The 27,481-nt window shown below is 41.6% G+C and overlaps 1 protein-coding gene across 1 annotated transcript in view; it reads left to right on the top strand.

The window, feature by feature from the left end:
- MACROD2 (mono-ADP ribosylhydrolase 2) overlaps positions 1-27,481 on the top strand; it is a 2,987,523-nt gene that overhangs the window by 2,957,809 nt on the left and 2,233 nt on the right. The window contains exons 20-21 of the mRNA XM_073553810.1: positions 19,006-19,086; positions 21,289-21,351. Of these exons, the coding sequence (XP_073409911.1) occupies positions 19,006-19,086; positions 21,289-21,351 (144 nt within the window). The remainder of the gene's footprint in view (positions 1-19,005; positions 19,087-21,288; positions 21,352-27,481) is intronic.

Raw genomic sequence — 27,481 nt, 5'->3', positions numbered from 1 at the left:
GAGAACATAGGAACACTCAGCCAAGTCAAGCATACCTGCATTAACAGCTAATATGTGTAGGAGGTGGCTTTAGAGCAAACAGGAAAGACAATGTTCTTCATAAGTTGAGCTATTGTCACAGGGATAAGGTGTAGAGTGGGGCCAGAAGATTGCAACGTCTGATTACAAGTACATCTGTACTGGTTAGAACTGCTTCACCTTCTCATTAGCAGTTAAGATTTTCCTTGCTCTGTTCTTGCAAAGGTTAAACAGTTCTGATTGTCTCCTGAAGCTCTCCACCCTGAGTTGCCTTAGTTGTACTGAGTTCATCACTCACCTCTGGTTTAAGTACTCTCCTTAAGGGTATGCTCACATCTGTGTATAAAAAGTAGCTGAGATTCTCAGCCAGAAAAGTCGGAGAGTGTCATGCATTTTTTTTCTCACCTAGCATCTGTATGCCATGAGAGTACTATGCAAGTTTGCGTTTTTCCCCTTACCTAGCATCCAAATAACATACGTAGGCAATGCGTTTTTAACATCAGCTTTTACATGCAGTAATTCTGTCACTTCAAGCTAGTTTATTAACTAATAAAACAATCTTATATATAGATAGATATGTGATAGATACATTGATAGATGTAATTGAGATATATAATCAGTAGAAATGAAGGAATTGTCCAGCTCACGATGTAGTGAAAATAAACTATTCTTTTATTCACTTCGATTCATATGGTACAAACGAGGTAAAATGCCAGCATAGTACAATGGTTGCTTGCGTTATCAACGCGTTTCTGGTGACTGCGCACCCTTAGTCATGATGTCAGGAGCTCAGTGTGGTGGTGGTGCAGGTCAAGTATCAGGGGTGCCCCCTTGCATCCTTCCACAGTGGTATAGCTTCCTCCCCCTTCTGTCTTGTCGTGCTCCATCTTGCTTTAGGTAGAAGTGTAACAGCTGTTTTAAAGATAACCTGCATTTTATGGTATTGATATAGAAGGGTTAATGTTTTTCTTCTTTGTTCTACATTTTGTTTGGTATTAACCAGTCTTATAGTCTCATATTCAAGGTTTCATACTTGGTCTAATATTTTCTTATTTTATATGCAAAGTTCTGAGAACACTGTGTTATGGGTGGTAAACTGCAAAAGGCATGAAAAATAAAAGTTATCAAAACCGATTCGACAGCAGGGGGAGATTTCCAAATAGGAGCTACATTGTCTGTAAATGGTATAAGAACTACTCACAGAGAAGCAAAATTGTTTTGCTCACAACAAATGTAGAGAGAAGGATACCAGCTCACCTGTAGATGCATCTTGATAACCTCAGGAACACGGACCCACAGTGTCAAGGTGTTAAAGATCCAAGGAAAAGCGTCCAGCTCAACAAATTAGTGAAAAGCAAATTTTATTTACTAGCACAGTGACAGAAAAGTGATGATATTGACTCATTTCTGGAGACTAAGCTCCCTTAATCATGATGTTCATGATTAAGGGAGCTTAGTCTCCAGACACGCGTCGATATCATTACTTGTCTGTCACTGTGCTGAAGATTTTATCCTCTATGTAAGAAGTTTTGGTGAATAAAATTTGGCTTTCACTAATTTGTTGAGCTGGACGCTTTTCCTTGGATCACAACAAATGTGCATTCCTTTCTCCAGCACTCATTATTTGGAGGACCTAGCTGCCAATTTGGACCTCACTGGTGATTTCTATAATCTGACTGCATCAAAGTAAAACAGCTACGACGGCGTCAACCAGTGGTACTGTTGTATAGATCAGTGTGCCACAATTACAATGATATTGCTTTAGTCTGAATCTGCCATTTCTGAGAAATCCTTTTTATCTTTTTGCAAATTAGACTTCTTGTGTACTGGTAGACGTATCAGTTCATTTGTAGTCCATGGCTCCTTTTCTGTTTTTCCTGCTGCACTCTGCTGCTTGATTGACCGTGGAGTCAGAGGCTCTGGTATGTGATTTAAAGAGACTCTGTCAGCACAAAATGACTGCTCAAACCATGTACAGGTGCTCGGTGCACCCATGGCATGTCCAAACATTTAAGTGCACCTTCCAACCTACTTGCTTTCCCTCTCTCTCCACCTGAAAGCTCTGGTTTTATAGAGCCAGAGAAGGGTGAAGATAGATGGAAAAAAAATGTTTTGCCACGCCAAGTGTACACTAATAGCCTGTCCCTGTTTTGTACAGTCATTCTATGCTGACAGACAGACCCTCTTTAACTTCTCCCCCATCCCAAAATCTCATGCATACGTTGCTCTTCTTTTGGCTGGAGCAGTAATTGAAGAGTAGTGCAGGCGTGAAATTTTGAGATGGGCAAAAGTACTGTCTCTACTATCAATCAAGCAGAAAGTGGCTCAAGGTATGCAGAGCCATGGCTGGGTGCCCATACACAGCACTCTCTCTGTCTGACCCATAAAAATGAAGCTGAAAGATTCCCTTTAACCATCCTAGATTTTTTTTCATACATTTGCTGCCTTAGATACTTATTTAATGCTAGATACAAAGCTAGAACATGTTTAAAAATTTGTGTTGTTTTCTTACCAGAAAACAAAACAAAAAAAACATGGTACCCCCAAATACTAACGCTATCGGTAGATGAGGCGGTACGCACGCTCCGTTGTCTTTCTCAGCCACAGTTTGAAATTTTTCTTTTAATTCAACACCGACCCACACAAAAGCAGAAAACACGATAAGACCTAACACACTGTTTGTACTACTTGCTATAGCATTGTATTTAAAACTTGAATGTAAAAAGAAATGGTAGCATTGCTCCCAAAGTACAGAAAACAAAGGGGCTTTTGTTTTTTAATCCCATTCTAATTATGAGTAGTCTCGTGCTCGCTGATCAGTTATTGTTGTACTCCATCAGTGCGCAATCACATTTGGTTCTTGTTTTTCTTTATTATTTTTGTTTATAAACATAAAATACAGTAGCTGCAATGAGAAAAATATATTATCTTGCTGTGAACGAAAAAAAAAAAGTGATTGTTAAAAATGTCAAATGATTTCTTTAAACCGCGGCAGGGAGTTAGAGAAGCCCAGACATTGGGAAGAAATATTATTGTAATCGTTTATTTTTAGACTAGATTATGGCCCGATGCTATCGCATCGGGAGGATGCGATAGCATCACACCTCTTGCCATGTTAACCCTCAACACACACACTCCTCAACACACACTCCTCTCACCTTTCACCATCTCCACTCACTCTTTCACTCCACATACGACCCCTTCTCTCACTCCGTCTCTCATACTCACGCCGTCATCGCCGCTGCTCCACGATCCCCGACATCATCTTCCGCCGGCGCCATCCTGGATCCAGACGTTGTCCACGCCGGCGACATGTTCTTGCGGCGACGCCATCTTGAGTATCGTGAAATCCCACGATAGTCAAGATAGCGTTGCCGGAAGAACATGTCGCCGGCGTGGACGACGTCGGGATCCAAAATGGCGTCGGCGAAATCTCGCGAGTTTTCGCCGACGCCATTTTGGATCCCGACGTCGTCCTCGCCGGCGACATGTTCTTGCGGCGACGCCATCTTGACTATCGCGGGATTTCACCGATCCAAAATGGCGTCGCCGCAAGAACATGTCGCCGGCGTGGACGACATCGGGATCCAAAATGGCGTCGGCGTAATCTCGCGAGATTTCGCCGACGCCATCTTTTTGGATCCCGAGTCGTCCACGCCAGCGACATGTTCTTGCGGCGACGCCATCTTGAATCTCGCGGGATTTCATGAAATCCAAGATGGCGTCGCCGCAAGAACATGTCGGCGGCCTGGAGAACGTCTGGATCCAGGATCGCGGCGGCGGAGGAAGATGTCGGGGCAGCGACGATGACGGTGTGAGTATGAGAAACGGAGTGAGAGAAAGGAACGTATGTGGAGTGAAAGAGTGAGTGGACGTGAGTGGAGGTGAAAGGTGAGAGGAGTGTGTGTTGAGGCGGTGTGGTGTGTTGAGGGTTAACGTGCGTGTGTGTGTGTGGTGACGTCACCGGTTACAACTGGACGGAAGTTGTTACAACCGGAAGCTGGTTAGGGCATTTATTATTATAGATGATGAGGAAGAAGCCGTCTGTTGTTGGCGGTGATGGCGTGTAGAGGCTTCTTCAGCCAATGTAATAGATTTAGAGTTAGGGGATTCGTGTGTGAGACGACGGCGTTTATAAGCCTTAATCTTGTCAAGTCGATGCTGTTTTTCCTCAGGAGTCTCATTAGCACGGCGTTGTTTTTGTCGTAGTGCTAAAGCTGCTTTCCTTTCACTGGCATTGGAATACTGTGCATCGGTATTGAATGGTGGTATTGATAGGGCAGAAACAGATTGCTGATTAGTTATGTCAGTGAACGGCATATGGGATGAAGTGTAGCAGTAAATTGTTCCACATGCTGATGTGGAAGCATCCTGTTGTGAATCTAATAATAATGATGAGGAAGAGGCCGTCTGTTGTCGGCGGTGACGGCGTGCAGAGGCTTCTTCAGCCAATCTTATGGATTTAGAGTTAGGGGATTCGTGTGTGAGGCGACGGCGTTTATAAGCCTTAATCTTCTCAAGGCGATGGTGTTTTTCCTCAGGAGTCTCATTAGCATGGCGTTGTTTTTGTCGTAGTGCTAAAGCTGCTTTCCTTTCACTGGCATTGGCATACTTTTTGTTATGACTCATGTTGGCACAGGTAAAGGAGTCTATTTGGCAGTTATCTGGCAGTGAAGAAGGCGTCCTGGAGTATTGTAGAGTAAACAGATACTAATTGACCCTGTAATTGCCCAGCAGTAGTTATGAAGTGGTAGTGGCAAATTGGCCCTGTAGTTAGACACCGGCAGAGGAGCAAGGCAGCAGTAGTTATGGCGGTAGAGGCAAATTGGCCCTGTAATTAGACACCGGCAGAGGAGTAAGGCAGCAGTAGTTATGGCGGTAGAGGCAAATTGGCCCTGTAATTAGACACCGGCAGAGGAGCAAGGCAGCAGTAGTTATGGCGGTAGAGGCAAATTGGCCCTGTAATTAGACACCGGCAGAGGAGCAAGGCAGCAGTAGTTATGGCGGTAGAGGCAAATTGGCCCTGTAATTAGACACAGGCAGTGAACAGTCAGAGGAGCAAGGCAGCAGTACTTATGGCGGTAGAGGCAAATTGGCCCTGTAATTAGACACCGGCAGAGGAGCAAGGCAGCAGTAGTTATGGCGGTATTGGCAAATTGGCCCTGTAATTAGACACCAGCAGAGGAGCAATGCAGCAGTAGTTATGGCGGTAGAGGCAAATTGATCCTGTAATTAGACACCGGCAGAGGAGCAAGGCAGCAGTAGTTATGGCAGTAGAGGCAAATTGGCCCTGTAAATTAGACACCGGCAGAGGAGCAAGGCAGCAGTAGTTATGGCGGTAGAGACAAATTAGCCCTGTAATTAGACACCGGCAGAGGAGCAAGGCAGCAGTAGTTATGGCGGTAGAGGCAAATTAGCCCTGTAATTAGACACCGGCAGAGGAGCAAGGCAGCAGTAGTTATGGCGGTAGAGGCAAATTAGCCCTGTAATTAGACACCGGCAGAGGAGCAAGGCAGCAGTAGTTATGGCGGTAGAGGCAAATTAGCCCTGTAATTAGACACCGGCAGAGGAGCAAGGCAGCAGTAGTTATGGCGGTAGAGGCAAATTGGCCTTGTAATTAGACACCGGCAGTAAACAGGCAGATGACCAAAGCAGCAGTAGTTATGGCGATAGAGGCAAATTGGCCCTGTAATTAGACACTGGCAGAGGACAAAGGCAGCAGTAGTTATGGCAGTATAGGCAAATTGGCCCTGTAATTAGACACCGGCAGAGGACAAAGGCAGTAGTTATGGCGGTACAGGCAAATTGGTCCTGTAATTAGACACCGGCAGAGGAGCAAGGCAGCAGTAGTTATGGCGGTACAGGCAAATTGGTCCAGTAATTAGACACTGGCAGTAAACAGGCATAGGACCAAGGCAGCAGTAGTTATGGTGGTACAGGCAATGCCAAGCGTCCGCACAGCAAGTCGGCGTGAGGTAAATGACGCAATTTCACGAATGCAAGATGGCGTCGGCGGACGTCATTAACACCTCTTGCCATGTTAACCCTCAACACACCACACCGCCTCAACACACACTCCTCTCACCTTTCACCTCCACTCATGTCCACTCACTCTTTCACTCCACATACGTTCCTTTCTCTCACTCCGTTTCTCATACTCACACCGTCATCGTCGCTGCCCCGACATCTTCCTCCGCCGCGATCCAGGATCCAGACGTTCTCCAGGCCGCCGACATGTTCTTGCGGGACGCCATCTTGGATTTCGTGAAATCCCGCGATATTCAAGATAGCGTCGCCGCAACAACATGTCGCTGGCGTGGACGATATCGGGATCCAAAAAGATGGCGTCGGCGAAATCTCGCGAGATTACGCCGACGCCATTTTGGATCCCGATGTCGCCCACGCCAGCGACATATTCTTGCGGGACGCCATCTTGGATGTCGTGAAGTCCCGCGATATTCAAGATGGCGTCGCCGCAACAACATGTCGCTGGCATGGGCGACATCGGGATCCAAAATGGCGTCGACGTAATCTCGCGAGATTTCGCCGACGCCATCTTTTTGGATCCCGATGTCGTCCACGCCAGCGACATATTGTTGCGGCGACGCCATCTTGAATCTCGCGGGATTTCACGACATCCAAGATGGCGTCCCGCAAGAACATGTCGGCGGCCTGGAGAACGTCTGGATCCTGGATCGCGGCGGCGGAGGAAGATGTCGGGGCAGCGACGATGACGGTGTGAGTATGAGAAACGGAGTGAGAGAAAGGAACGTATGTGGAGTGAAAGAGTGAGTGGACATGAGTGGAGGTGAAAGGTGAGGGGAGTGTGTGTTGAGGCGGTGTGGTGTGTTGAGGGTTAATATGTGCGTGTGTGTGTGTGGTGACGTCACCGGTTACAACTGGACGGAAGTTGTTACAACCGGAAGCTGGTTAGGGCATTTATTATTATAGATAACTTTAAATATAATCTGTTCTTTTAATGCTGCAAAATTACTGTCATTAATGGAAGAGCGGATTTTACTGTTGTACTATTAGAAATGTGATGTCAGTGTATTCTGATGAAGTGTAGGATGACTAACGTTCTTAGTCATTTTATTGTGAGTCCCAGGCAAACTGTGAAGTGTGACAAGTTTGAGTTGAAAGACTATCTCCAGGCAAAAACTGTATATTCAGCATTTTCGCACATATACAATTTTCTCACCCCCAGTATTTATAGAGAAATCTGTCAATACAGAATCACTGTTCAAACCAAGCACGTGTCCTTGGTGCACCCATACAGGTCAGTGCACTTTCCCAACTACTTGTTTCCGTATGCCTGTGACTTCCTCCGCTTTCTGCAAAGTAAGAGCTGTCAATTAAGGAAGAGAAGGGCAAAGATGGATGCAAAACCGTAGTTGGAAAGGTGCTTGGCCACGCCAAGGGTCAACCAGGCCACCTGTGCTTAGTTTGAACAGTCATGTTATGCTGACAGATCTGGAGATTCCTTGTTCTCCCCAATTGCATAAGCCAAAGGTTTTCATAGGAAATACTCAGATTGCCAGTCACCAGGGCACATTCAAGTGACCCAAACCACAATATCTATAGTATTCAATTTTTTAAGTGGGGGATTTCAAAACATTTGAGCTTATTGACATGCACCCAATGCACTTCCCGGCTAATTTGCATGTGACTTCAAAAGATTAATGTCTCTGAATCCGCAAATCAAATTACTACAAAACTGATATAATTATTACTGTAGTTCTGGGACCTATGCACATCACTAGTTTCATTAGTAAATGTGTCCAGAACAGGATGCCTTTAAATGTAATTGTTGAAAAGTTATGGACACCTTTTTATACGGAAAACTATATTTACACGTGTTACTTAAAACTATGCAAGTTTCAGTGTATTGTCTTTATTCTTTCATCCATTTTTGGCCCTCTGATTTGCAGTACCAGATTTTCTTTTTTTTTTCTTGTTGGAGTGTCCTGAACTGTAGATGGGATGTGAGGTCTTTGTGTATTCGGTGTGGTCAGTGCTCAGTGCTCAGCACTGCCATTATCGTGCACGTATTTTCTCTTCAGGTGATTTCCTTCTTTTCTATAGACTCTTTTCTCTGAAACTTTTTCCCCTCTCCGTGCTGTTAAAATCTGTGCACGATCTCAAACACTGAAGAAAGGGGAAGCAGTCCTCAGAATCAGGAACACATTCTTTGGCGAACTTGTAATTTTTTTGCAGCGCACTCAGCCACACTTACACTTTGCGGCAAAATAGTAGGACATTTTTAATGAAGACTATTTAGAAAGTTGTTTATTTCAGAAGAAAAAAATTAAACAAATCCTATGCAAAAGCATACGGAGTCTTTAATCTTGGAAAAATAATTGAGGTTGTGTGATTAAAGCCTATATCAGACACAAAGTCTGGCCCTGCTGCTGTTCCAGTCTCTGGTAAGGTGCCGAGACAGCCAAAGGGCTGAAAACACCGGCTCACGGGCAGCACCATGAATATGCACTCCCCCACCCGGCATTCTGATTTCTCCTGAACCTGCATCCTCTAGATGCAAATAGCAGTGAATATAATGGTGGAGGGGGTCCCCAGCTCAATCTTCCACCATTTAGTGCGTGCGTCTGAGACAGCAGACCACGATGCTATCACTAAAGTACATCATGTCTGCTGTGCGGAGTGTCCATTCACACCGCAAAGCCAGGGGGGACAGGAGCAAAGCAAGTACATACTAACCTTTTTTTTTTTATGTGCGCTGGATATATGTCTGTATATGGCAGCCTATGTGGGGGCTCATACTATATATAGGGGGCTATAGAAGGACTCATACAGTACTTAGGGGGACAGTGTGGGGGTTTATACGGTATATATGGGGGTGTCATCATACTTAATTCTGCTCAAAATTAAGTGATGCAATTCATATATTAATTATAATTACTATTTTATATTAATATGTCAATATTAATATTGAGCAGAATTAATCGCAGCCTCCACAACAGTCACGGTCTCTCATGTAGCCCCTCTGGAAAATTAATTACCAACCTGTGTCTTATAGTATACCCCATAACATAGGAGACAGAGGCAGCAATCACTTTACCATGAGCGTAATCATAGTATAATAATCATTACTCTCTTCATATCCTATGTATACTGACCATCATTTCAGGAGACCAGGCCAATTTTGTGTGTTCATCACCAAAAGAATTCTCTATAAAAAATTAACTTCTTCCTCTTTTAAGAATAACACTTTGTAAACTAATTCCTGTAAAGTCTTTTGTATATGATCAGTTACTTTCCAACCTCTCAGAGCCACTGCTGTCAAATCAAATCTCCATAAATTTCGACTTGTCCCTTAACATATCCTATAAATTAGCAGGAATCCATTTCACCGCATGAGATGGCACAAAGCTTCTGCACATACAATGTTCTACAAGCTGTTTGTAGCCTTTATATACAACTCTACTACGCTCATTTATTTTCCTTTCAAAGAACCTAATTACCCCTTTTTCAGGCAGTCGCAGTATACAATCAATCATTATGAAGAAAGAAAGGTATACTAAGGGCGCATTCCGCTACTGTATGAGCCAAGTCAACTCATCCTTCGCTTCCGTTTGATCTACAAACTCTATGGCAGTGTATAGTAAATTGGGTGGCTGACAGTTGAACACCGTGGTACGAGACTGAGATGTGTCTTTTATAATGGTCTAAACACAATATAAATTGAACCACACATCATTCACTGAACATAACTTGAGATATGCCTATTATGATGCCATAAATTAACAAGGATTCATATTGCTCATGGACGGAAAACAGCAAATACGAGCCTTTATGGAACATGGAACCTGGAGCATCCCACTGCTAAATTCTATACTTTTTATTATTATTATTTTTAACATTGAGAATATAATTCCTTAAAGGGAATCTGTCACCCCATTTTTCAAGTATCAGCTGCTGGCAGCGCCATCAGGGGCTTATCTACAGCATTCTGTAATGCTGTAGATAAGCCCCCGATGTAACAGGAAAGATGAGAAAAACGAGTTAGATGATACTCACCCTGGCGTTCGGTCCGGTCCGATGGGTGTCGCTGTCAGGTCCGGCGCCTCCCATCTTCTAATGGTGATGTCCTCTTCTTTGCTGCCTGTCGTGGCTCCTGCGCAGGTGCACTGCTCTGCCCTGTTGAGGGCAGAGTACTGCAGTGCGCAGGTGCCGGGAGAGGTCCGGCGCCTGCGCACTGCAGTATTCTACTCTGCCCTCAACATGGCAGAGCAGTGCGCCTGCGCAGGAGCAACAACAGGCAACAAAGAAGAGGATGTCATCGTCAGAAGATGGGAGGCGCCGGACCGCAACACCCATCGGACCAAGACTGGACCGCCCCTTGGTGAGTATAATATAACTCATTTTTCTTATCTTTCAGGTTACATCAGGGGCTTATCTACAGTATTACAGTATGCTGTAGATAAGCCCCTGATGGCGGTGCCAGCAGCTGATACTCGAAAAATGGGGTGACAGATTCCCTTTAAAGGGAATCTGTCAGCGGGCTTTTACTATGCAATCTGACCACAGTGTTAAGTAGGAATAGAGACTGATTCCGGTGATGTGCCACTTAGTTTACTGGGTGCAGGAGTAATGATAGTCACAGTTTTCTCTGCTGCAGATCTAGCAAAGCCTAGATGTTGAGCTCTTCCCATCCCACAACTTTCTGTCTACATAGAGAGATGCTAATCAGTGCTGGGACCAGGGTTGGGCTAGGAGGTATGATGCCAGTAAGGCCAGTTGTCTTTTAGTGAAATCTTCTGCTGAATGTGTAGAAACCGCAAAACACAGCCCAGTAAGTGACACATCCCTTTAATAAGGGTCTATTCTCCTCCATTATGAGGTTACAAAGCAAAAACCTAGTGACAGATTCCCTTTAAGGTCTTTTATACTGAATACATATTAAAGGTGGATGCATGCAGAGGAAGGATCTCTTTAAACTGGACCCATGGCTTATTTTTAACAGGAGTCGTGATAAGATAGTTATTTGATTAGATCTGTTTTATTACAGACTTTGTGACCTATATTTTCTAAAATTAAATATTCCTAGCATTTTTCCCTATTGGGCCATATTCACACATTCAGTATTTGGTGAGTTTTTTTACATCAGTATTTATAAACCAAAACCAGAAGTGGAGCAATCAGAGGAAAAGTATAATAAAAACACGACAACTTCTGTATTTATCACCCACTCCTGGTTTTAGCTTACAAATACTGAGGTAAAATACTGACCAAATACTGACCGTGTTGCCATAGCCTAATAATAATTTACACACTCTCTCTCTGGATCCCTAGACAGCCCAGCAATTTCATTCCTACAAATGACAAGTGTTTTTTCCTTTCTATTCATCCAAGAGGGACATCACATACATATCCCGGTCTCATAAAGTGTACTTAGAATCATAGAATCGTAGAGTTGGAAGGGACCTCCTGGGCCATCTGGTCCAACCCACAACTAAAAGCAGGATTCGCTAAATCATCCCAGTCAGATGTCTGTCCAGCCTCCGTTTGAAGACTTCCATTGGAGGAGAACTCACCACTTCTCGTGGCAGCTTGTTCCACTCATTGATCACTCTAACTGTCAAAAAGATTTTTCTAATATCTAATCTGTGTCTCCTCCCATTCAGTTTCATCCCATTGCTTCTAGTCTTTCCTTGTGCAAATGAGAATAAAGTTGATCCTTGTACAATGTGACAGCCCTTTAGATATTTGTAGACAGCTATTAAGTCTCCTCTCAGTCTTCTCTTTTGCAAACTAAACAATCCCAAATCCTGCAACCTTTCCTCATAAGACAGGGTTTGCAGACCGGTCACCATTCTGGTTGCTCTTTTCTGAACTTGCTCCAGTTTGTTGATGTCTTTTTTAAAATGTGGTGCCCAAAACTGGACACAATATTCCAGATGAGGTCTGACCAAAGAGGAGTAGAGGGAAATAATGACTTCACGTGATCTAGACTGTATGCTTCTGTTAATACATCCTAGAATTGCATTTACTTTTTTGCTGCTGCATCACACTGTTGACTCATATTCAGTCTGTGATCTATTAGTGTACCCATATCTTTTTTCACATGTGCTGCTGCTTAGGCCTATTCCTCCCATTCTGTATATGCTTTATGCATTTTTATTGCCCAGATGTAGTACTTTGCATTTTTCCCTGTTAAAAACCATTCTGTTAGTTGCTGCCCACTTCTCCAGTTTATTTATATCTTTTTGAATCCTCTCTCTCTTCTCTAGTATTAGCTATCCGTCCTAGCTTTGTGTCATCAGCAAATTTAATCAGTTTACCCTCAATTCCTTCATCTAAATCGTTGATAAAGATGTTGAACAATACAGGGCCCAGGACAGAGCCCTGTGGTACCCCACTTGAGACATTCTTCCAACTGGATGTGCAGCCATTTACGACCACTCTTTGGGTCTGATCAATAAGCCAGTTATGAATCCACCTAACAGTTGCCTTGTCCATTCCATACTTAGTCATTTTTTCAATAAGGATGGTATGAGATACTTTGTCAAATGCTTTGCTGAAGTCAAGATATACTATATCTACAGAATTTCCTTGATCCACCCAATCAGTGATTCCATCATAGAAGGAAATTAAGTTAGTCTGACATGACTTATTAGTTACAAACACATGCTGACTCTGTTTAATCACTTCATTCTTATCCAGGTACTGACATACATGTTGTTTAATAATTTGTTCAAAGATCTTTCCTGGTATAGAAGCCAGACTCACCGGCCTATAGTTGCCTGGGTCCACCTTCTTCCCCTTTTTGAAGATAGGAACAACATTTGCTCTTCTCCAGTTTTCTGGGACTTCTCCTGTTCTCCAAGAATTTTCAAAGATTATGGAGAGGGGTTCAAAAATTTCTTCTGCTATCTCCTTCAGTACTCTGGGGTGTAATTCATCTGGACCTGGAGACTTGAATTCATTTAGGTTAGCTAAGTGTTTCCTCACTATCTTTCTGTTTATAGATATCCTGGATTCTTCTATTCCCTTAATAGGACAGTGAAGAACAGTTGATGTTACATTTCCTTTCTGAGAGAAAACAGATGCAAAATAGGAATTTAAAAGTTCGGCCTTCTCAACATCCTGTCTTACCATTTCATCATTTTCATCCTGTAAAAATCCTATAGCATCTTTGACTTTTCTTTTACTTTTGACATATCCCCAAAATCCTTTATTATTGCTTTTGACATCTCTTGCAAGCCTCAATTCATTGTCAGCTTTAGTTAATCTGATTTGTGCCCTGCAGGTTCTGCAGACAGCATTATATTCTTCTTTAGATATGCCTCCCTCTTTCCATTTTATAAACATTTTTTTCTTCCTTTTTAGCATGTGCTTAAGTTCTGTGTTCATCCATCCTGGCTTCCTTAAATGCTTCCTATTCTTCCCTCTTTTCGGAATTGTTAACAATTGTGCTTTGAGAATTTCATTTTTCAAGATTTCCCATCCATTTTTGTCTTTAAGGATATCCAGCCATTGGATCCCTCCAATTCTCTTTCTGAATCCCTTAAAATCTGCCTTTCTGAAATCTAACCTTGACATCTGAGTCTTCACAGGTCTTCTTCCTCTAGTTATCCAAAATTCTAAAATAGCATGGTCGCTACCTCCTAGGGTCCCAGCCACTTTTACCTCCTCAACCATTTCCTCCCTGTTTATAAGGATTAGATCCAAGGTAGCAGTTCCCCTTGTTTTCTCCCCTACCTTTTGGAAGATAAAGTTGTCAGCAAGAGAGGATAAGAATTTCCTTGACCTGTTAGTTTTGCCTGAGAGAGATTCCCAACTAATGTCTGGATAGTTGAAATCTCCCATAACAACTATGTCATATTTTTTGGAGAACTTGGCCATTTGATGCATAAAGAGTTCATCCATATCTTCAGCTTGCACAGGCGGCCTGTAGTAAATGCCTACAATGGTGTCCTTTCCATTGTTCTGTCCTTGTATTCTTACCCAATCAGTTTCCACAGAACTCCCAGTCTCTGAAGCTTCAATCTATTCTTCACAGTGTAATTTTTTGTGTGTGTTTATTCTTGCTGCGTTGTTCCCTTATACACTATTACTTTTCTCATGAATTAGGGTCCTGTTTCACATAGCGACACACCAGCGATCCCGACAACGATACAACCTGGTAGGGATCGCTGGTGCGTCACTACATGGTCGCTAGTAAGATGCCAAACAGGCAGATCTCTTCAACGACGCACCAGCGATCCTGACAACGATGCGACCTGGTAAGGATCACTGGTGCGTTGTCACTCAGCAGCTATTCTGAACGATTCCAGCCTGCGTCCCTGAGTTCTGCGTCGCCAACGAGGTCGCTCATCGGCGTCAAGCACAAGCAATGCATGCTGGCCAGCGGGACGCCGATGATGGAAAAATGGCCCAGGACATTCGTGCACGATCAGCGATATCCAGCAGGGGGGCCAGTCGCAGCTATGTGTCACATGTAGCGAGATCGAAGGCGAGATCGCTGTTGCGTCACAAAATCGGTGATGCATCAGCGATCTCGCTATGAGAGATGGGGCCTTTAGGTTGGCTCTAGTGGAATAAGCACCCAATCTCTTCTTTGCCACGTAATTCAGAGGTTGATCAACTCTCCCTTTGTCTATTGTTTCATTGTGATCCCTGACCTCTGACTTTAGAGTAGTAGTTGATAAAACACAGGCATAGTTTAGTGTTTACCCACCAGTGGACCAAGAATGTTGATCCTATATATAAATGTTTGTCCCCCTTACATTTCCATGGGTAGTGTGTAGTGATGAGTGAGCGTGCTCGCATATTGTGTTATCCAAGCAAGCCCGGGTGTTATCTGAGTATCTCGGAAGTGCATGTTTCACAGCTGTTAGACAGCCACAACAAATGCATGGATTGTCTACTAAACAGGCAATCCCCGCATGCGTTGCGACTGTCTAACAGCCGCGAATCATGCAGCCGAGGGGACTCGAACATATTACTCAATCACACCCGAGATACTGGGATAACACCCAAGCATGCTCGCTCATCACTAGTAGTGTCACACTGGTGTTTCTTAGCCAGCCACTTTTGCAAGCCAGTTCTGATGGTCCATCTTCGGTGAAATGGCTTCTGATGCCTATGGGATGTATTTCAAGCCAGAAGGGGGACTGGCAAATAAAACTTTGCAGAGAAGTGGCACCACTCCTATGACTCCTTACAGATATTTTGTGATGTTCTTTTTCTACTGTATAATGCATTGGCATCATTGTAGACAAACCAGTTAACCATTTGGTGGCGCTATGGGGACCTAATTCTTCCTATCAGATTCCCTGTAAAGTCAAACTAGCATTTTGTAAATCTTATTTTTTGCAAGCGCTGCATAATGTTGCTGATCGGAGAGGGTGTGGGTCTTCAGACCACCACCGATCAGTCAAAACACTACTCTATCTAATGCTTTTCCAACTGTGAACTGAAATCCCGCCTCTCTATTACGTCAGGCAGTGGACAGCATTTTAGACTAAATTGAGAAATCTAATGGCCAAAAATCTGTAGTAATTTTTCGGATAAAGGATTCATTTTTAAATATAGTCTATTGTCTATTAGTACCATTATCTAAGAAATAAGAATTGTGAAAGTCCAGGAACCATGTAAGCTTGACGACTAACGGCTTGCTGGCCGCAGAAATATATATTGTCACTTCTGAGATGCATTACCTTCCTTTTTAAAGGAAATCGGTCAACAGGATTTCATGCCCCAAACTATTTATGTGCAGACGACAAGTCCAGAAATACCTTTACATGGTCAGTTAATTCCTCTGTTACTGAGAAATCAGCCTTTTAATTGATATGCAAATGAAACTGAGGCCTCTGTCACTCCAGCTCTATTTCTCTACCAACGCCACCTTCTTCTTAACTGACATATCTTAGAAGCTATCAATCAATCAAGCAAGAAGAGGCTACTCTGAGTGGGGAATCGAGCCGGAGTGACAAAGGCTTCAGATCTACAATAGCTCCTCAGCATCATTTGCATATCAATTCAAACGCTGATTTCTCAGTGACAAAGAAAGTGACTGGCAATGTAAAGACTTTGCTGGACTTGTCTTTGAAAGAGCTACATACACATATAAATAGTTTGGGGTGTGAAATTTTGCTGACCAATTCCCTTTAAAGTTGAAACCAATGAAAAGCAACAATGAAAATAGTGCTGCTGTGAATTCTTTTGGTATAGAGCGCACTAATTATATCTGTCTTTGCATTCTCTGAATAGTCTGTACTAAAACAATATCTATCATATATTGCTTGGATTTTAAGATTTTTTTTTATAAAGTATAAGGTCATTTTTGAGGTCACATCTTTATGATTCAGTATTATTTAACAACAATAAGAAGCCACAGCAGCCGTTATAAAGAGTCGTATGCATCCTGTTCTTTCACATCTTTTCTAAAAGTTCAGCTCCTCAGTCAGAAGAGCATAATCTCACCAATGGGCTCCATGTCACACTTCTAAATTAATGAGCCAAGAGAGCTGCAGAATTAGAGAGAACACAAATTATTGCTTGCAGATAGCCAGGTCACGGGTTCATACAAACTTCCTTTTTCCTAATTTGCTGTGCACTTTTCATTTTTTGAGATAATGTGTTTTTCACAGGGACATTAACTTCGTAGTTCTACTTTTAAGGTACACAGTAGGGATAATAAAACCTATTAAAGCTATTTTTCCCCCAAATATAATTAGAGATTTTCTAATAGTATTAAGATAAAGATTTTCAGGCAGCAGGTAATCATTATGAATTAATGACTCGATTCCAACTGTTAAGTAATTGAGAAATGCAATCCTTTCATCTGTAAAAGGTAATGTTCTTAAAAGTGCCACTGCAAGGCGAACGTTGAATAGAGATCTAAGAAAAGCGTGATTTCCAAGTGAGCTCACAGATTTAAGGCTCGCCCCCACCATCACATCAAATGCATTCATTTTGATAAAGACTCGGTTCGTTATAATTCAAAGACACGTCACTGAATTGAATGATATCTATCCAAGTTTTCCTGGGCAAAAATTAATTCATATTCACTGCAATTTGCTATATACCATCATTTTTATTTTAATTCACTAATAAGTCAATTTTATAATGTATTATTTTTAAAATTTTACTTGCCTATATAGCACTTTTCAGACATTATCATCATTGTGCCAATTGGAACTCACAATATAAATTCCCTATCAGTATGTCTTTAGAGTGTGGGAATAAACCAGAGTACCCGGAGGAAACACGGGGAGAACATACAAACTCCTTGCAGATGTTGTCCGTGGTGGGACAAGAAACTAAGACACTGGAGCTGCAAAGCAACAGCACCAACATATATATAGTATTTTGGAGGTGAAATAGAAGTTAGATTTTAACATTTATATTTCAAAGAAAAATAGTTGTTCTACAATTTATACAGATCACCTCTAACATTAAGGCTACGTTCCCACGATCATGAATAGCAGCCTTTGCGCTGCATCCAAAATGCTGAGTTCTACATTACAAGCACAGTCGATGGGATTTATAGAAACGCCATGCCCACTGTGCTTCTATTTAATGCTGCGTAAACTCACCCGTGGGTTTACGAGCCCCACCATTTCAATTTCTGTAGCAGAGACGCTAATGTCTGCTGCAGATTTTGACCAACCGAATGTCATTACACGCTGTGAATCTGCATGTACTGACAAACAAGTGCTGTCATTAGAACTCAGTGAAAATACGCTGTGTCCAAAACGTTGTTATTCATGATCGTGAAGACGTAGCCTAACACCATCTGCTTATATAGCAAAGCTGTTTGGTAGGACATGGGAGAGTTTTCCTTCATGCCGCCAAAAGAGCTCTAACTTTTCAAGGCATGGATTTCACAAAGCCTTTGAAGCTGTCCTTTTGTTTATGGCTCCAAAACATTTAAAAACTTTAAATTGTGTGGTGGGACTTGTATTTTTAGCATATCATATAGGTGGCTTGATCAAACTGAGATCTGAGCAATTAGGAAGTCAAGTCAACAGCTTGAATTCTTTGTCATGTTTCTCTAACCATACCTGAACCATTATCCTGCTGAGGGAAGTCACTGGCACTACCTAATGATATTACCATGTGTACATGGTCTTCAACAATGTTTAAGTAGACGGTACACATGTACCACAGTAACATCCAAATGAATGCCAGAACCCAAGCTTCCCAAGCGAAGTATTGCCCAAAGCATTGCACTGCTTCTTCTCCCTACAGTAATCAGATATAATCCTGCAAGAATTGCTCAACTTCTCAAAATCAAGAGAAAACAGCTTAACCCTTTCCAGACTTGGCAATTTTTAATTCTTGCACTTTTGGGAAGGGGGGTTTGTCTTCTTTTAGCAAGCATCATAGCTTTATTTTTCTGTTGAGCTTGTTTTTTTTGCGAGATGAGTTGTAGGTTTTAAAGAAATTTAGCTAATAATATTCTGAAAACCAAGAAAAAAAATTCCAAATGGGGTGGAATAGTGGGGAAAAAAACTATTTATGCTATTGCTTTTGGAGAGGTTGCTTTCATATGAATCTGATCTGGCAATGCGATTCTCTAGGTCAGTATGATATTGCGATACCAAACTGGTATGGTGCATTATATATATATATATATATATATATATATATATATATATATATATATATATATATATATATATATATATATATATATATATATATTATATATATTTGTGATTAAAATAATTCTGATCTTTAAAAAGAAAAAAAAATGTGTTGCCATTATCTGCGTACTCTAATTTGTTTTTGTTATCTTTTTTCTGATGGTGCAAACCAAGCCAATATTTTGACTTAAATTATTTTGAGGTATTTTTTATTGCATTGCATATATTTCTTTTTCTAATAACTTTGGAGTTGTGGAGTGCAGAATAAAGGAAATATGATTAGATAAATGGTTATAAATTAAATTGTTCAAATACAGTATTAAATAAGAAATTATGAATAATGATATTCAGATATTTTTCTTTCTTGTAGACCCAAACAAAGAAAGTCTAGAATCCATTCCAACTACTGGTACATGCAATCAACCTGAGTCTGGAGAAATATATGATGATGGTACGACCTCATGTGTTATGGCTTTAATATATATATTTTTTACTCAGTTCACTACCCAGGAACTTTATCTCATACCCTGGTGTAGGCTGAGGTGCCTGTTGGGGCACATGGCTGATTAGCCATCCCCGTAATTTTGTTCAGTTACTGTCAATTTCATGATGAACACTAAGCCTAATTTTGTAAAAATCTAAGGAAAGCCTTCCAACTCCATACAGATGTTGATCACAATTATCTTTAACAGCAAGTCTGTCAACTCTCGCAGGAGGCTCCTGGAATAAAGGCTCCTTTACATTTAGCGATGCACCAGCGATCCCGACCACGATATGACCCGGTCAGGATCGCTGGTGCATCGCTAAATGGTCGCTAGTGAGCTGCCACACAGGCAGATCTCACTAGCGATGCAGCAGCGGTCGGCGGTCGCACTTACCTTTCAGACGCGGTGAGTGTGACCGTCTTCCGCCTGCGTCCATGGCTCGCTCGTCGGCACCAGCAGTAAGCCAACAACAAGAAATGGACTAGGCCGATTTCGCGCGATCAGCGATAGCCAGTGGGGGAGCCGGTTGGAGGTAAGTATAACATGTAGCGATATCGCTAGCAATATCGCTGCTGCGTCACAAAATCGGTGACGCTTTAGCGATATTGCTAGCGATATCGCTATGTGTAAAGCCCCCTTAAGGGGAGACCTACTGGACTCCTGAAAGAGAAGTCAAATTTCCCAGGGCCAATGGAAACCCTATAAAATTCATAATCTTCAGATGGTTTCTTGTGCCCTGTTGTGTCTGGGAGGTAATAACTATCGGAATGGTCATGGAGGACCTTGAAAAGAGGGATTGCTACACCAAAAAATGTTGGCAATGCACGCGCCTTTCTGGTGGACACAGACAGGAAAGAGCCCCTGTGCAAGATCTATACATGGGCCCTTTGCAGCTCATTATAATGCCCAAGAGATAATGCCCCCTTATCTCTTGGACCCATGTGTAGCTGTACAGGTTGCATAAATGATATGTCTGTCCCTGCATACACCTCCTGGATGTCAAGCTTGCAAAGTTGGCAAGTATGTAATAACCTGCTAAGTAAGCCATGTCCCTTTGTAAGGTACATTATGGATGTACTACAGTTTCGGGAGTGAAGGGATAGTAGTAAATTATGGAGTAAAGGTGTTTTCTGAGGATATGAAAAAAAACACTTCACTGTAAAAAAGGCTCTTCTATACGCTTACTTCACTCTTTAATGCTGACACTATTCAGGTCTTCTGCCATTTGTATGTTTTCACATTTGCATGATGATTTGACATCCATAAGAATTAGGCATCACATTAGTGGGCTGACCACTAATCACAGATCGCTGTAGTGGACAGTGCACCTTAGGGTACCGTTACACTTAAAGATGCACCAGCGATCCCGACAACGATACGACCTTGTCAGGATCGCTGGTGCATCGCTACATGATTGCTGGTGAGCTGCCAAACAGGCAGCTTCACCAGCGATCAGCACCAGTGAGGACGCTGGTATCTAAGGTAAATATCGGGTTACTAAGCGGCGCGCGTCACTTAGTTACCCGATGTGTACCTTAGAAACCTGCGTGCTCGCGCTGGGAGCTGCCAGCACACAGGTTTCTAAGGTACACATCGGGTAACTAAGTGACGCGCGCTGCTTAGTAACCCAATATTTACCTTAGATACCAGCTCCCAGCGCCTGCTTAGAGCGCTGGGAGCCTCGCTGATCGTTGGCTCCCGCTGCTACACACAGCGATGCGTGCTGGCCAGCGGGAGAGCAACGATCAAAAAATGGCCCAGGACAATAGTGCATGATCACTGATACCCGGCGGGGGGCCGGTTGCTGATCGTTGTGGCGTCACAAAATCAGCGATCTTGCTAGCGAGATCAATGTGTGTAACGGGGCCTTTACTTGCTAATCTGTTTTCAAAACTTCAGAATTGATAAAGCCGTATGTGCAAAACCAGCTGTCCATTCACACCTATCTGTAAATGGGTTCCTCTTATTGCGAATGGAATAAACTTTATTCCTCATCTGGCAGCACAGCTCTGTTAACGGTTTTTCTTTTTGTACCAATTCTGAGCCAGAAATGGAGCCCAGACATTTTGGAATATCCTATAGATGAAACAACCTCTTTTATTCTTGATAATTTGAAAGTTTCCAGTGCTGACCACATGGAGTAACATAGTTGTGCTTTGCTTTTTCAGTTCAAATGCTGAGTCAGAATTTAGACAGACCACAAGATGGTGAAGATGAGGAAGACAATACAGGTAAGTGTAAATGAGCATTGCTTAGAGTGGTATAAATGGGAGATTATAATTGAAGCAGTATAAGTGGCAAATGCAACATACTTTACACCACACACTGGGGTCAAGTCTGTGTTTTTGGGCTAAACTTGTATTTTTCTTGCCAAAAAAACACTTTAATGCTGATCAATTTTGATTCACCTGGCATGGAAAGTGGAGAACAGAAAAACCCTCCTTCCTGACCTCATTGTTACTACAATGCCCTTCTGCCCCACATGAGGTTTCTGGCCTCCCTGAGCTTGCCAGCTAAACTTTTACATGTCATTCTGCCCTGGCTAAAAGAAGGTCATTTGAGAAGGAAACTCCATTCCCCATGACTTAAATAGTCTCTAATATAGTGTGTCATGTATATGTTCAGGCGCTTTAAGGGCAAATTCCTTTTTCCTAAAAAGGTCTATAAATAATTTTTGCAATCAGGTTCTATCATGAAACGGCACACTGCTATCTTTAATTTGTCAGGGAGATCACGAAGATATCCTATTGCTGCCAACAATGTTCAGGATTACACAATTGACTGACAATTGATGGATGAGGCAATGGCTGCTTTTGCAACTAGGCAAGTTATTGGGTACTTGCCAGTGAACGTATAGTACATAAATGCCTGATTCCAACACATGGATATATATATATATATATACACTTCAGTATGCTCACTGCCAAGCTCTGCAGTAACCAAAGGAAAACCAATCGTTTATTACAGGTCAATTGGAATCCAATTACTTTTATGTTTATAGAGCAAGAGGAACTAAGCTATTTAATTTTATATATTTAATCCAACAATTAGGCAGAGCTTAGAAAAATAAACAAAAGGTGTTACAAAAGGGACAAAACAAACCAGTAACAGTCACATAAAAATAAAAGTGATAAAGAAAAGAAAGTTACTAAACCTGTTGTCATTGGAATGGTGCAGATCTTGCGAAAAGTTTGGAAAAGGGTACAGTCCCTACAGCAGGATATCACATCAGTGAATGATGTCTTTAGGTCAGCTACCACGTTTACCAGGTATGAGTCACTCCCACCTACCTCCCCTTAGATTGGGACCAGTAACTGAGATGCGGGCTTGGGTACAAAAAATTATGAGATCCTCGGTCTTAAGGATATCTTCCTCCTGGAGGTCCCAGGCAGGAGATATTAATGAAATATTTCTGATCAGGTTTTTAGCTTTCTATACGTATATACATGGCATGTATAACTTTATCCATCTTTCCGATATTCATTCTGAACTGATAGGTAGGCTGCACAACAACGCAAGTGAATGCGTTGTGTTTGCCACAATGCCAAAAATATATTTCCTATATTCATCGACCTACACTGGTCACAAAAAACAAATATTCATATCTGGTGTCTGACTCCAATAAGTTTGACATTATGGGTCGTGTCTTGCTTTAAAGCCAGGAAGGAGTCATTGACACAGGAACACAAAATATCACCATACAAGCTTGTAATTTACTATTTCCACTGACCACTCCACAGGAGGACATGGTTACATCACAGTGGGGGGTTGTAGAGCAAAGAGCTGGAATAAAGAGTTAGCTCTTTTTCCCTTTACAATTTATAATGAAGTCATTCTTCTATGGTCAATATGAGGGTGACTGCAGGTTCCATTGAGAAATTTGAACAGTATGCCTTCTGTATCCTCTTTTTTTGTGTTGTCTATTCCTGGCTGGAATTATCTGATAGTCTGTCAGTTGAATTGCTATAATGGCCTGACAGGAAATTTGTAAGGCTGGATGCATACCCTTTAGATGCAGCACATGTCTGCGGTGTCCCAAGCGCTGTCGGATTTTGAACGCAGGTGATTCCGCATGTGTTCATTGAACCATGCTTAATCACAGCATCCAATACATACGGTTGACATTTATCTTGCGGAGACTCGCGTTTCCGCAAGATAGACATGCTGCGGTCTGGAAAGACGCGCCGCATGTCTGTCTCCGCAGGTGATCAGCAGATGTTGGTGCCCACATAGTGGGCATGGGATTTCTTGAAATCCCATCCACTATGATGTAACAGCTGGCCGCTGCTGGTTGGACCCTGCGGATGTATGCAGCATCCAACCCACAGCATTTACTGACCGTGGGAATATACCCTGACACTTCTATCAGTCTTTTTCCAAGCTTCTTTCAGCTGATTTACAACCGCAGACCATCAGAGAAACATTGTGCAGGTTTCTAATCTTCGTCAAACGGTGCAAATATTTTAATGGAACCCAATTGCAAAAATGATTTTTAGCTCAAATACATGCACTTAAGTTAACAAATATGTGTTCTACTCAGAGGTGGACAATCCCTTGTGTATTGGAATTAGTAAGAGTGTTGATTGAAGCCACCATTGGGCATCCATGGGGTAGAATTACAGATGCTAACAGCAGGGTAAAGAATCTAGGCCACGTGCCATGATGTCAGATACTAATACTTGCTAAGTATTAGTTCTATAAAAAGGGTTAACATATCCAGGTATTGACTAATTCATCAGAACTAAAAACATATATTGGGAGTTTTCCTTCTGCCTGATGCGTCATGTCTGAGGTGTCCCACCCACATGAATGTGGAAAGATATACATTTTCACTAGGAGGCATATACCCTCAGACACCTGATGAAGGCTTTGTTAAGCCGAAACGTGTTGTGTGGAAATATTTTTTTAAAAAATATTATACAATTGTTAATGTATTTCAATAAATTTCTACTTTTATTGACAAAGTAATCCTGTTGAGTTAATGTCAGTGCACTAGATATTTTTTCCTGAAACGGGAGCGCCTACCAGAATTTTCCTCTTGTTAACATTCTGTGAAGCCCAACCTGAGACTACACTTCACAGGACTACAATGGTAGCTATAGGGGCCTTGAGCCTTAGTTAAAAGCATGATCAAGTATACATTTAGTGAAAAAATTAAGTTTGTAAATTCAGCCTGTTTCTTACACATTTATTATAAGAATGATACAAATGCCAGGATATCTGGCTATTTCATGTAAACCTTTGCTTATTGGGAACATGCTTTCCTATGTATACAATACAACCTCCTGGGATGGCATTGAATGAACATAATATAAGCATAGCAAGAGCATGAAATGCCGATAATGCAGAGCAGTAGTTTGTACTCAGCTTGATATTGCACAGCGCAAAAGAAATTTAACATGTAGCTATTGCCTACGCACATTCATCTTACCAATTTTCAAGGACCCATAGGCAACAGCAAGACATGAGGCACAAAGCAAAAAATATTGTCATACTTTACAGATGGGAAGGATTTCAATTAATGTTTATTGTAATATCAAAAAAGGAGCATTGTTTAATTTATATTTATATAGCAAGTTATTAATTTAACATACAATGTCATACAAAAGTATTCTGCTTCCAAAAAAATTAGAGAGAACCATAAAGGGAATCTGTCACCCCCCCCCCGGGAGTACATGACCTATTATTTTTGGGCATACAGGTAATAGAAGTGCTACACTAGTCCTACCTGTATACCTCATGTTAATGGTCTTGTTGCTGAGAAACGTTGTATTCTTCCTTTATGATAATGGCGTGCAGTGCCTCCTGTCCTCATTGTAATACTATCCCCTCCCATCAGCGTAAGTTATGGCCCCGGAATCCTGCGCCTCCTCAGAAGTATATACCTCATCCTCCCTTCTATGGGCACTGCATTTAGGGATCTTCTGCGCAAGGCAATATTATTAGGTCATATTACATCCCGGGGGGGAAGCATTCCCTTTAATTAGAATAAAAAAAATGCTCCTTGCATTACTTATTACTAAACCCCAGGTTTGTGAAAACTTGAAGTTTACACACACACATTGCTTCAAAGGTTTTATTATTACTTCTAATATAGAGTCATGGCAAAAAGTGTTGGCACCCTTGAAATTGTTCTACAAAATGAAGCATTTCTTCCAGAAAATGTATTGTAATTACATATGCTTTTGTCATACACATGTTTATTTCCTTTGTGTGTATTGCAAAAACACAGAAAAAAGGCAAATTGGGCATTATTTCACACAAAAACCCAAAATTGTTGGCACCCTCAACTTAATATTTAGTTGCACACCCTTTGGAATAAAAAACTGCAATCAATCGCTTCCTATAATCATCAACAAGCTTCTTCCAACTCTTGACTGGAATTTAGGACCACTTTTCTTTTGCAAACTGCTCCATGTCTCACATATTTGAAGGGTGCCTTCTCATAACAGCAATTGTAATCGCTCTCCACAGATGTTCAAAAGGATTTAGATCCGGACTCATTGCTGGCCACTTCAGAACTCTCCAGTCCTTTGCTTCCATCTACTTCTGGGTGCTTCTTGACGTATGTTTGGGGTCATCGTCCCGCTGGAAGACCCATGACTTAGGATCCAAACACAGCTTTCTGACATTTGGCGCTACATTGCGACCCAAAATCCATTGGTAATCTATAGATTTCAGTATGCCATGTACACACAGGGCACCCTGTGCCAAAACATCTTTGAACCTCCACCACATTTGACTGTAGGCACAGTGTTCTTTTCTTTGTAGATTGAGTTCAAGAAGAAAAAAGAATTTATAATTAAAATTTAACTTTTATTCCATATATATATATATATATATATAAATATAAATTAGTGATGTAAGTAAATATTTACACACATCCAATATGGATGTATGTTGGGTCACAGGAGGATTTGAATGTGACCCACTAATTCCTGATAGTGGATAAATGTGGGACATTAGATGGAATTACATTAGGATTCTTGACTATTGTCCCTTTAAATTATTAGTCAGATTTATTTCCAAAATAACTGTGCCAGAATCTCTGACAAATGGGTAAAGGCAAGAGTTAATATAAATCGTGTCAGTTTATGACACACATGGCAATATCACTACATATGTATTGAAGTGCCAAGTTATCTGTTGAAGTGCCTTGTGAGGATTACATACATAATTGAAAATTATAATAATTTGTGTCCACAGTTCCATCGATAGTGTTTTTACCATGGAAACTACACCTAAACAATCAGCAGTTAATTACCGCTGTTAGTGGTTAAAGTATACGGCGTGTGAGTGCACGGTCATACTTATGTTTCTGGGTGACCGTACCCAAAGGATGTTTGCTGGAACCGGCGCACGGGTAATGTGGGTGAACGCTGCCTGAGAGCGACTATAGTTGCTATGTTCTGCGGCGGCAGTAAGGTAATTTACCGCTAAGTTATTCAGGTGCGATCTTTCACCGGCAGTGCTTTGAGATGAGTCAAGTCCTCAGACAGTTCTCTAGATTAGTAGCACCACTCCAGTACTGCAATTAAAAATGCTGGAGTGGTGCTTTAATTATAGATTGAATTTGCCTATATAATGTATCCACAATTTGTTACCCCTTGCCTACAAGCAGAGAGTATATTGTTGTCACCAAATAAACAATCAACTTTATTTTGCTAATTAATGTGCAGACTCCAAACAAAAATATTTGCTCAGCACTCGGACTTATTCAGTAATAGAATATAATGCTATAGATTGACAGCTCCCATAAATTTACCAAAATATGGAAATGATCTAAGAGTTGTGAAGAAATGTTATATCACTAACTGGGCTGAATTTTACAATGCATCTCTGTAGGAAATAACAAACATTTTAGACAGTTTAATCTGAAACGTGACTCTCTTCTCCTAAATCCCCTGGATTCTGGGAAACATGAACTTCATGGCAGTTTTTATTGCCGTTGGCTCGAAACTGTCCAAATTAATTTGTGATCCGAGAACAGTAAAACAAAAAAGTGCAAAGTATATATTTTTTCACACAGACTTTCCCTAAAGCTTTGTTTCAGCCATTGGTATATACCTTTGTAAATCCTGATGGAGCTCAGATTTGGATTTCATTACTTTAAGAAGGCTTATGCTAGTAACATCGAATAATTGGCATCTAAAAACATAATAAGCATAAATCATCTTTTCACTTTATAGGTTATGGTGACCATTCAACAAACTGAGCTTTTACATTACTTGTATCTGCTCTCATCTTTCTTTCTCCTCCTCTATCTCCTTCTTTCTGACCTTCTCTTATCTCCATAATCATGTGCATGTAGTCATCACATGCAGTCGCTACAGTTACATACCATGTGCTGATCTTTTATAA

The sequence above is a fragment of the Dendrobates tinctorius genome, unplaced genomic scaffold, assembly GCF_039654945.1.
Source record: "Dendrobates tinctorius isolate UK_male_01 unplaced genomic scaffold, ASM3965494v1 ptg000203l, whole genome shotgun sequence".
NCBI classification, from domain to species: domain Eukaryota; kingdom Metazoa; phylum Chordata; class Amphibia; order Anura; family Dendrobatidae; genus Dendrobates; species Dendrobates tinctorius.
This window is presented reverse-complemented; position numbering and strand designations above follow the sequence as displayed.